The sequence below is a fragment of the Acinonyx jubatus genome, chromosome B4, assembly GCF_027475565.1.
Source record: "Acinonyx jubatus isolate Ajub_Pintada_27869175 chromosome B4, VMU_Ajub_asm_v1.0, whole genome shotgun sequence".
Taxonomy (NCBI): Eukaryota; Metazoa; Chordata; class Mammalia; order Carnivora; family Felidae; genus Acinonyx; species Acinonyx jubatus.
The window spans coordinates 84,048,692-84,060,705 of NC_069387.1; the positions used below are offsets into that span (position 1 = coordinate 84,048,692).

The 12,014-nt window shown below is 38.1% G+C and overlaps 1 protein-coding gene across 8 annotated transcripts in view; it reads left to right on the plus strand.

The window, feature by feature from the left end:
- SLC16A7 (solute carrier family 16 member 7) overlaps positions 1-12,014 on the plus strand; it is a 191,087-nt gene that overhangs the window by 96,009 nt on the left and 83,064 nt on the right. For all 8 annotated transcript variants that reach the window (XM_027071366.2, XM_027071368.2, XM_027071367.2 and 5 more), the window contains one exon: positions 1,715-1,958. In XM_027071366.2, coding sequence (XP_026927167.1) covers positions 1,745-1,958 — 214 coding nt within the window. In that variant the 5' untranslated portion in view covers positions 1,715-1,744. The remainder of the gene's footprint in view (positions 1-1,714; positions 1,959-12,014) is intronic.

The window sequence follows — 12,014 nt, forward strand, 5'->3', positions numbered from 1 at the left end:
TGAATTTCTGAAAGCAAAGTCCTTCAGTATAACTATCGGCAGATTATAAAATTTTAGAATTTAGACTATTTTCATTCAAAATCTAAATAAAAAACACATATAAAAGATCACTGAAAGTATCCCTGATGTAATCTGACATTAAAATAAAAAATCTGTCTCTGTTTTTATAGATATCTGTTTAGTTTTTTGGTAGGTTTTCTGAAAACAGGTGGCAAAATTAGTTTTTATTAACTTATTTCCAACATTATTTTACTAACAGAAAATTGCTTCTCTCTTTCCTCTGCATTGCAATTGAAATATGTTCACAAATAACATGAGAGTTGTAATAAGAAGATACTGAGAAAGGCTGGCAATTACAGCAAAAGCTAAGCAAACAGCTTTACAAAGAAACACTGATGTTAGGCAACCAAGGTGTTTTAAAGTTAACTTCAGTTGTATTAAGTATATGTGATCATTTCTTCCACAGGAGAGTGGGTGCTATGTACCATAAAGTTAGCGGTTAAGTGTTCCTAGTCATATCCAGAGAGAAAGTCCTTTCTTTTAACAAACAATAACATGCCATTCATTTGTTTGAAAGAATTTCATTGCTATGAAAAAAATGCATAAAATATATCATTCATTAAATGGTAGCACCATTTTGAGAAGAGTGGTAATGTTAATTCATTAAAACCATATAATTTCTAATGCTATGAGTCTAGAAAACAGATGCATGTGAAATATTTTTAAGGGTTCTCAATTATTAAAAGAAAAATTCTAAAATGTATCTAATGATCTAATATTTCTACTAATTTAAAAATCTATTCTTTAAAATCTATCAGATTTAATACATGGTCCTTTGAAATTTTTTTTTAATGTTTATTTGTTTTTGACAGAGAGAGAGAAACAGAGTGCGAGCAGGGGAGGGGCAGAGAGAGAGGGAGACACAGAATCTGAAGCAGGCTCCAAGGCTCTGCACTGTCAGCACAAAGCCTGACATGGGGCTTGAACTCAAAGACCGCGAGATCATGACCTGAGCTGAAGTTGGACGCTTGAACCAACTGAGCCACCCAGTTACCCCATACATGGTCCTTTTTAAACTTTGTAAAGAAAATACTAAGTATTTTGGATTAAAAATGTAATCTGGGTTTTCTTTTTAAGTTTTTATTTATTTACTTCAAGAAAGAAAGCACAAGTGGGGAAGGAACAGAGAGAGAGGGAGAGAGAGAGAGAATCCCAAGCAGGCTCCACAGTGTCAGCCCAGAGCCCAAAGCAGGGATCGAACTCATGAACTGGGAGATCACCACCTGAGTGGAAATCAAGAGTCAGACACTTAACCTACTGAGCCACCTAGGATGCTCAACCAACTGAGCCACACAGGAGTCCCCAAATGTATTCTGTTTTTAAGTGATAATAGCTCTGTTTTTACTATGTTTAGAAATCAGATTGAGATAGCTTTTATTTTGGAGTTGATACTTCAGTACAGAACTGAAACCGTTGAGTAATTTTTATTTCTATAAGTGAATTAAATGGTTTCAACTTTTAGCCCATAGCAAAGTGACATACCTCATTCCATTTTTTTTTTTGTTAATTTTCTGAGTATAAGAGTCTTAAAAAGTATTCATGCAAAGTTATATAATTGTAGCTATAACTGGAATATACTATTTTGGTGATTATCAAGAGTAATGTATGAAAATGGAAATATGGTTTCAACTGTTATTTCATTTTCTTTAAACAGGTTATTTGAATTTCAAATAGAGGAGCAGACATGCCACCCCCAGCAGGTGCCCCACTGCATCCACCTCCTGATGGAGGATGGGGCTGGGTAGTGGTTGGAGCATCTTTTATCTCCATTGGATTTTCATATGCATTCCCCAAAGCAGTCACGGTGTTCTTCAAAGAAATTCAGCAAATATTCAACGCTACCTACAGTGAGATAGCCTGGATATCATCCATTATGCTGGCTGTTATGTATGCAGGAGGTAAGGTTTCTGGTAATAAATGGAATTGGCAATTAAGAAGACAATTCTTCCATACCACAGTGTTTCACATGTAGTGTCTTGGTGTATATATTGTCACTTAAAACCAATCAAACATATAATTCCAAATGAATTCTTAATAATTTTATTGATTCCACCTCTTGAACTATTCACCTGAATCTGAGTATTACTAGAGTTTTTATTTGAACGATAATTTCTTTGAACAAACTAAGATTCACTAAATTATAGAATTTCCAAGGGAGCTACCTTTCCATTTAATTTGGAGTGAAGTCTATACTGTAGTGTCAGTATCATTTCCTACCACTGCTACAGTTGGTAGAAATGCTTTCTTTTTAATGAGAAATAACCTATAATTGCTGACAATCTATAAGCCTAGGAAGAACTTCACTTTCAGCTGCAAAAATGGAGTGTTATCAGTACATTCTGGATCCATTCAGGTTTGTGTGATCAAAATAATTCCTTATCTCTGTAGTACTCATTAAATATGACAGGTTTTAATTTAAATGGTTGCCTGAAAATTATCTCGTTACATTCCTTGTTTAAATGAGGTAAGATTCATGAAGGATAAAAAATAAAGTACCGTATCACTTCTGAATATTTTTTTAAAAATGGAATTATTTATGCATTATTATGTAAATTATTTTCTTTAACTCAATCTCAACAGCAGACTAGACTGTCTCTAATTTTTTTTCAGTCATTACTTAAAATATTTAGGTTTTCGAGTTTTCATTTTTCAACTGGATACTTGATTTTAAGATACAGATGTAGGCTTAGAATATAAGCACTAAGAGAAACCATACAAATCATTTAGCACAGTTTCTTACTTGGCAGTTGAAGGTAATATGGCTCATTAGTGATAGGGAGATACCATTAGAAATAATATTCAACATTTATTAGTATTTACTTTCACATAAGTTCTCTCTAAACGCTTGTTATGTATCATATGATTTAATCCTCTTAACAATATGTGAAATAGGTATTATTTTCTCTCCATTATATAACTGAGGAAATCGAAACATAAAATAGTTTCCCAAGACAGACAGCTCATTAGTAGCAGATGGAAATTGAGGCTCAAAACATTGTCACTATGCTCTTATGCCTTTCTCATTTCTTCCTCTCTGCCTCTAGAAAGTGATAGAGCCAGATCTAGGCCAGGCCTTCTACTGACCTGACTCAGTGATACCTCCACCGAGGTCATTTGTCAATGGCATATGATTATTCTGTAGGGTATTGGTCTCTTTAGTGTGCTACCGAGGTGAAAATTTTATCCTCCAATAAGCCTCTGTGTGTGTGTGTGTGTGTGTGTGTGTGTGTATGTATGTGTTTACATGTGTGCTCATGTTGATATGTGTTTTCCATTTTCTATATGTCACTGATTTTACATTAATCCAGTTTGCCTTTCTTAGCTTTTTAGTTAGGTTAAATTGCTGCATTTTTTGTTCTGGTACCAAAAGGAATCTTTAAAATGCTACTTGGGGGGCGCCTGAGTGGCTCAGTCGGTTGAGCGTCCGACTTTGGCTCAGGTCATGATCTCGCGGTCTGTGAGTTTAAGCCCCGCGTCGGGTTGTGCTGACGGCTTAGAGCCTGGAGCCTGCTTCGGATTCTGTGTCTCCCTCTCTCTCTGCCCTTCCCCTGCTCATGCTCTCTCTCTCTGTCAAAAATAAATAAACATTTAAAAAAATTAAAATGCTACTTGGGTGGATCAGTGAAAACTTCTGCTTCTAAAACACTTTCTGAGTATCTCCTTTGGACTGTTGCTTTAAGGAATATAATTATAGTATTTCTGATGACTATAGAAACAGTAGATACTGTGCACCCTGTCTTGTTCCTTTGGCAGAGGGTCAGGTGTTCTTTAATAACACTTCACTAGAACTACACACAAATTCCTCTTGTCCTGAGCTACAAAATGTGCTAATGTTAAGATATGAATTTTTTCCCCTTCTTAAATACAAATGAAACAGATTCCTCTAGAAGTCCATTGAATTTGAGCATCATAATTTTTTGTTGAATAGGTAGTTGACTAACTCACAAGCAAGACAAAAAATTGTATAACTTTTAGATTAACTCAAGTCTTGGCTTTATTACTTTTAAGCAAATAACCCAAAAATCCCAGTGCCTCAAAGGAATACATGTTTATTTATTGCTCAAGCAATGTTTCATCTAGTGGCTCTGCCATCACCTGAGACTTTGTGGTGTTTCTAAAATCTGTTCCATTTGTCTGGAGAGAATGAACACAGACATCATGGAAGAACATGTGGAGATATTTTAGGGCCAGGCCTGGAAAGGATAAACAGCACTTCTGTAATATTCCACTGGTCAGAATTTGTGTGTGTGTGTGTGTGTGTGTGTGTGTGTGTGTGTGTATTTTTCAAAATTTTATGTAAATCCAAGTTTGTTAACATATAGTGTAATAATGGTTTCAGTAGTAGAGTTTAGTGATTCATCACTTACATATAACACTCAGTACTCATCCCATCAAGTGCCCTCCTTAATCCCTTCACCCATTTAGCCCATCCCCCCACTCACAACCCCTTACAGCAACCCTCAGTTTGTTCTCTTTGTTTAAGAGTCTTTTATGATTTGCCTCCCTCTCTATTTTATCTTATTTTTCCTTCCCTTCCCTTATGTTCATCTGTTTTGTTTCTTAAATTCCACATATGAGTGAAATCATACAATATTTCTCTGACTTATTTCACTTAGCATAATACGCTTTTGTTCCATCCATATTGTTGCAAACGGCAAGATTTCATTCTTTCTAATCATTGAGTAATATTCCATCGTGTATATATATATATATATATACCACATCTTCCTTATCCATTCATCAGTCGATGGACATCTCGGCCTTTCCATAATTTGGCTAGTGTGGCTAGTGCTGTTATAAACATTGGGGTGCATGTTCTCCTTTGAAACAGCATAAGCGTATCCTTTGGATAAATACCTAGTAGTGCAATTGCTGAATCATAGGATAGTTCTATTTGTAACTTTTTGAAGAACCTCCATATTTTCCAGAATGGCTGTGGCAGTTTGCATTCCCACTAATAGGGCAAAAGTGTTCCCCTTTCTCCGCATCCTCACCCACATCTGTTGTTGTCTGAGTTGTTCCTTTTAGCCATTCTGACAGGTTTGAGGTGGTATTTCATTGTGGGTTTGATTTGTATTTCCCTGATGCTGAGTGGTATTGAGCATCTTTTCATGTGTCATTTGGCCATCTAGATGTCTTCTTCAGAAAAGTATCTCTTTGTGTCTTTTGACCATTTCTTCACTGGATTATTTGTTTTTTTGGTGTTGAGTTTGGTAAATTCATTATAGATTTTGGATACTAACCTTTTATCAGATATGTCACTTGCATATATCTTCTCTCATTCCGTCGGTTGCCTTTCAGTTTTGTTCATTGTTTCCTTACCTGTGCAGAAGCTTTTTATTTTGTTGAGGTCCCAATAATTCATTTTTGCTTTTGTTTCCCTTGCTTCCAGAGATGTGTCTAGTAAAAAATTGTTGTGGCTGAGGTCAAAGAGTTTGTTGACTGTTTTCTGTGCTAGGATTTTGCTAGTTTCCTGTCTTACATTAGGTCTTTCATCCATTTTGAATTTATTTTTGTGCAGAGTGTAAGAAAGTGGTCCAGTTCATTTTTCTGCATGTCCGTGTCCAGTTTGCCCAATACCATTTGCTAAAGGACTGTCTTTTTTCCATTGGTTATTCTTTCCTGTATTGTAGAAGGTTAGTTGGCCATATATCTGTGGGTCCATTTCTGGGTTCTCTATTCTGTTCCATTGATCGATGTGTCTGTTTTTGTGCCACTACCATACTGTTTTCATGATTACAACTTTGTAATACAGCTTGATGTCCAGAATTGTCATGCTTCCAGTTTTGGTTTTCTTTTTCAGTGTTTCTTCTTTCTTTTTTAATATGAAATTTATTGTCATATTGGTTTAAATACAACACCCAGTGCTCATCCCAGCAGGTGCCCTCCTCAATGCCCATCACCCAATTTCCCTCCTTCCCACCCCCCCATCAACCCTCAGTTTATTCTCAGTTTTTAAGAGTCTCTTATGGTTTGCCTTCCTCCTTCTCTAACTTTTTTTCCCCCCTCATCCTTCCCTATGGTCTTCTATTAAGTTTCTCAGGATCCACATAAGAGTGAAAACATACGGTATCTCTCTTTATCTGTATGACTTATTTCATTTAGATAACACTCTCCAGTTCCATCCACGTTGCTACAAAAGGCCATATTTCATTCTTTCCCATTGCCAACTAGTATTCCATTGTCTATATAAACCACAACTTCTTTATCCATTCATCAGTTGATGGACATTTAGGGTCTTTCCACATTTTGGCTATTGTTGAAAGTGCTGCTATAAACATTGGGGTACAAGTGCCCCTGTGCATCAGCATGCCTGTATCCCTTGTGTAAATTCCTAGCAGTGCTATTGCTGGGTCATAGGGTAGATCTATTTTTAATTTTTTCAGGAGCCTCCACACTGTCTTCCAGAGCAGCTGCACCAGTTTGCATTCCCACCAACAGTGCAAGAGGGTTCCTGTTTCTCCACATCCTCGCCAGCATCTATAGTCTCCTGATTTGTTCATTTTAGCCGCTCTGACTGGCATGAGGTGGTATCTCAGTGTGGTTTTGATTTGTATTTCCCTGATGAGGAGTGACGTTGAGCATCTTTTCATGTGTCTGTTGGCTGTCTGTATGTCTTCTTTAGAGAAGTGTCTATTCATGTTTTCTGCCCATTTCTTCACTGGATTATTTGTTTTTCGGGCGTGAAGTTTGGTGAGCTCTTTATAGATTTTGGATACTAGCCCTTTGTCCGAATGTCATTTGCAAATATCTTTTCCCATTCCATTTGTTGCCTTTTAGTTTTGTTGATTGTTTCCTTTGCAGTGCAGAAGATTTTCATCTTCATGAAGTCCCAATAGTTCGTTTTTGCTTTTAATTCCCTTGCCTTTGGAGATGTGTCAAGTAAGAAATTGCTGCGGCTGAGGTCAGAGAGGTCTTTTCCTGCTTTCTCCTCTAGGGTTTTGATGGTTTCCTGTCTCACGTTCAGGTCCTTTATCTATTGTGAATTTATTTTTGTGAATGGTGTAAGAAAATGGTCTAGTTTCATTCTGCATGTTGCTGTCCAGTTCTCCCAGCACCATTTGTTAAAGAGACTATCTTTTTTCCTTTGGATATTCTTTCCTGCTTTGTCAAAGATGAGTTGGCCATACTTTTGTGCGTCCAATTCTGGAGTCGCTATTCTATTCCATTGGTCTATGTGTCTGTTTTTGTGCCAATACCATGCTGACGTGATGATTACAGCTTTGTACTAGAGGCTAAAGTCTGGGATTGTGATGCCTCCCGCTTTGGTCTTCTTCAATATTACTTTGGCTATTCAGGGTCTTTTGTGGTTCCATACAAATTTTAGGATTGCTTGTTCTAGCTTTGAGAAGAATGCTGGTGCAAGTTTTACTGGGATTGTGTTGAATGTGTAGATAGCTTTGGGTAGTACTGACATTTTAACAATATTTATTCTTCCAATCCATGAGTACAGAATGTTTTTCCATTTCTTTGTATCTTCTTCAATTTCCTTCATAAGCTTTCTATAGCTTTCAGCATACAGATCTTTTACATCTTTGGTTAGGTTTATTCCTAGGTATTTTATGAGTCTTGGTGCAATTGTGAATGGGATCAGTTTCTTTATTTATCTTTCTGTTTCTTCATTATTAGTGTATAAGAACACAACTGATTTTTGTACATTGATTTTGTATCCTGCGACTTTGCTGAATTCCTGTATCAGTTCTAGCAGACGTTTGGAGTCTGTCAGGTTTTCCATGTATAATATCATGTCATCGGCAAAAAGTGAAAGCTTGACTTCATCTTTGCAATTTTGATGCCTTTGATTTCCTTTTGTTGTCTGATTGCTGATGCTACAACTTCCAACACTATGTTAAACAACAGTGGTGAGAGTGGACATCCCTGTCGTGTTCCTGATCTCAGGGAAAAAGCTCTCAGTTTTTCCCCATTGAGGATGATATTAGCTGTAGTCTTTTCATAAATGGCTTTTAATATGTTTAAGTATGTTCCTTCTATCCTGACTTTCTTGAGTGTTTTTATTAAGAAACAATGCTGAATTTTGTCCAATGCCTCTTCTGCTTTGATTGACAGCATCATATGGTTCTTTTCTTTTATTAATGTGATGTTTCACATTGATTGATTGGCGAATACTGAACCAACGCTCCAGCCCAGGAATGAATCCCACTTGTTCATGGTAAATAATTCTTTTTATATGCTGTTGAATTCGATTTGCTAGTATCTTGTTGAGAAATTTTGCATCCATATTCTTCAGGGATATTGGCCTGTAGTTCTCTTTTTTTGCTGGGTCTTGGTCTGGTTTGGGAATCAACATAGTGCTGGCTTCATAGAATGAGTCTGGCAAGTTTTCCTTCCCTTTCTATTTTTTGGAACAGCTTGAGAAGGAAAGGTATTATCTCTGCTTTGAATGTCTGGTAGAATTCCACAGGGAAGCCATCTGGTCCTGGAGTCTTATGTGTTGTGAGATTTTTGACAACTGATTCAATTTCTTCGCTGGTTATGAGTCTGTTCAAATTTTCTATATCTTCCTGTTTGAGTTTTGGAAGTATGTGGGTGCTTAGGAATTTGTCCATTTCTTCCAGTTTGTCCAGTTTGTTGGCATATAATTTTTTCATAGTATTCCCTGGTAATTGCTTGTATTTCTGAGGGATTGGATGTAATAATACCATTTTCATTCATTATTTTATCTGTTTGGGTCCTCTCCTTTTTCTTTTTGAGATGTCTGGCTGGAGGTTTATCAATTTTGTTTTTTTTTTCAAAAAACCAACTCTTGGTTTCATTGATCTGCTCTACAGTTTTTTTTAGATTCTATATTGTTTATTTCTGCTCTGATATTTATTACATCTTTTCTTCTGCTGGGGTTGGGGTGTCTTTGCTTTTCCACTTCTATTTCCTTTAGGTGTGCTGTTAGATTTTGTATGTGGGATTTTTCTTGTTTCTTGAGATAGGCTTGGATTGCAATGTATTTTCCTCTCAGGACTGCCTTCACTGCATCCCAAAGCGTTGGGATTGTTGTATTTTCATTTTCATTTGTTTCCATATACTTTTTAATGTGTTCTTTAATTGCCTGGTTTACCAATTCATTATTTGGTAGTGTGTTCTTTAACCTCCATGCTTTCGAGGTTTTCCAGAATTTTTCCTGTTGTTGATTTCCAGTTTCATAGCATTGTGGTCTGAAAGTGTGCATGGTATGATCTCATTTCCTTTATACTTATTACAGGCTGTTTTGTGACCCAGTATGTGATCTATCTTGGAGACTATTCCATGTGCACTCAAGAAGAAAGTATATTCTGTTGCTTTGGGATGCAGACTTCTAAATATATCTGTCAAGTCCATCTGATCCAATGTATCTTTCAGAGGCCTTGTTTCTTTACTGATACTGTGTCTAGATGATCTATCCATTGTTATAAGTGCAGTATTAAAGTCCCCTGCATTTACCACATTCCTATCAATAGGTTGCTTATGTTTGTGATTAATTGTTTTATATATTTGGGGGCTCCCGTATTCGGCGCATAGACATTTATAATTGTTAGCTCTTCCTGATGGATAGACCCTGTAATTATTATATAATGCCCTTCTTCATCTCTTGTTACAGACTTTATTTAAAGTCTAGTTTGTCTGATATAATTCTGGCTACTCCAGCTTTCTTTTGACTTCCAGTGGCATGATAAATAGTTCTCCATCCCCTCACTTTCAATCTGAAGGTGTTCTCAGGCCTAAAATGAGTCTCTTGTAGACAGAAAGTAGATGGGTATTGTTTTTTTATCCATTCTGATACCCTGTGTCTTTTGGTTGGAGCAGTTAGTCCATTTACGTTCAGTGTTATTATTGAAAGATATGGGTTTAGAATTGTTGTGATGTTTGTAGGTTTCATGCCTGTAGTGATGTCTCTGGTACTTTGTGGTCCTTGCAACATTTCACTCACAGAATCACCCTTAGGATCTCTTGTAGGGCTGGTTTCGTGGTGATGAATTCCATCAGTTTTTGTTTGTTTGGGAAATCCTTTATCTCTCCTTCTATTCTGAATGACAGAATTGCTGGATAAAGGATTCTTGGCCACATATTTTTTCTGTTCTTCGCAGTGAAGATTTTCTGCCATTCATTTCTGGCTTGCCAAGTTTCAGTAAGTAGGTCTGCTACTACCCTTATGTGTTTACCTTTGTATCTTAGGGACCATTCATCCCTAGCTGCTTTCAGAATTTTGTATTTTGCAAGTTTCACTATGATATGTCATGCAGATCGATTCACTATGATATGTCATGCAGGCACAGGGAGTTCTCTGTGCCTGTTGGATTTTAATGCCTGTTTCTTTCCTCAGATCTGGGAAGTTCTCAGGTATGATTTGTTCAAGTACACCTTCAGCCCCTCTCTCTCTCTCTCTCTCTCTCTCTTCTTCTTCTGGCATTCCTATGATACAGATATTTTTCTGTTTGATTGCATCACTTAGTTCTCTAATTCTCCCCTCATATTCCTGGATTTTTTTATATCTTTTTATCAGCTTCCTCTTTTTCCATAATTTTATCTTCTAATTCACCTATTCTGTCCTTTGCCTCTTGAATTCATGCTACGCCGCCTCCATTTTATTTTACACCTCAATTATAGCATTTTTTAGTTCCTCATGACTATTTCTTAGTCCCTTGATCTCTGTAGCAAAAGATTTTCTGCTGTCCTTTTTGCTTTTTTCAAGCCCAGCAATTAATTATGGCTATTATTCTAAAGTTTTGTTCAGTTATATTGCTTAAATCGTTTTTGATGAATTCATTAGCAGCCTCTACTTCCTGGAGTTTCTTCTGAAGAGAATTCTTCCATTTTCTCATTTTGGATAGTCCCTGCGGTGGCTCCAAACTCTAGGGCACGTCCCCTGTGCTATCTGGAGTAACTTGTGTTGGAGGGTGTGGTCATAGTCAGACCAGATGTCTGCCTGCAGCCCACCTCTGGGGCGACAGTCAGATGGGTGTGTACCTTATCTTCCTGTCTCCCAGGGGAAGGACTCACTGTAGAGTGGTTTATCCCCTGTCTGGGCTGCTTGCACACTGCCAGGCTTGTGGTGCTGCTTTGATGGAATCTGGCTAAGGGTGTATTAGATGGGTGGATCCACAAGGTACACAGGGGTGGGAAGGACAGGCTTAGCCTGCTTTGCAGTTGGTGGTACCCTGCGGGAAGGTCCCTGCAACACTTGATGTAGGCAGGCCCATGGGAGGGATGGATCCACAGAAGCACAGCATTGGGCATTTGCGAGGTGCAAGCAAGTTCAGGAATGGGAACTGGTTCCTTTTTGGAATTCCAGCTGGGGGATGTGAGAGGGAAATGGCGCTTGCCAGCACCTTTGTTCCTCCCGCCGAGCTGAGCTCTGTCTTCTGGGGCTCAAAAAGTCTCCCTCCTGGCGTCCTCTTGCCCTCCCCAGTCTCCGAGAGCAGAGCTGTTGACTTTTAACACTCCAGATGTTAAGTCCCGTCTGCTGTCAGGACTCTTGGAGTCTGGCCTCTCCACTTTTTCAAGCCAGGCTTCGGGGGCCTCTGCCTTGCTGGGCAGGCTGCCCCTCCACTGCCCTGGCTCCCTCCCGCCAGTCCGTGTAGTAGGCACCGCCTATCCACCCTTCCTACCCTCTTCCGTGGGCCTCTTTTCTCCACTTGGCTCTGGAGAGTCCATTCTGCTAGTCTTCTGGAAGTTTTCTGGGTTATTTAGGCCGATGTGGGTGAAATTTAAATGATCAGCAGGACATGGTGAGCCCAGCGTCCTCCTGTGCTGCCATCTTCCCTACCTAATCTCTTTCAGGGTTTCTTTGGCTACTCCAGGTCTTTTCTGGTTCCATCCAAATTTTAGGATTGTTTGTTCTAGCTCTGTGAAGTATGCTGGTGTTCGTTTGATAGGGATTGCAGTGAATGTGTAGTTTGCTTTGTTTTAACATTTTTAAATATTTGTTCTTACAATCCATGAGCATGGAATGTTTTTCCATTTCT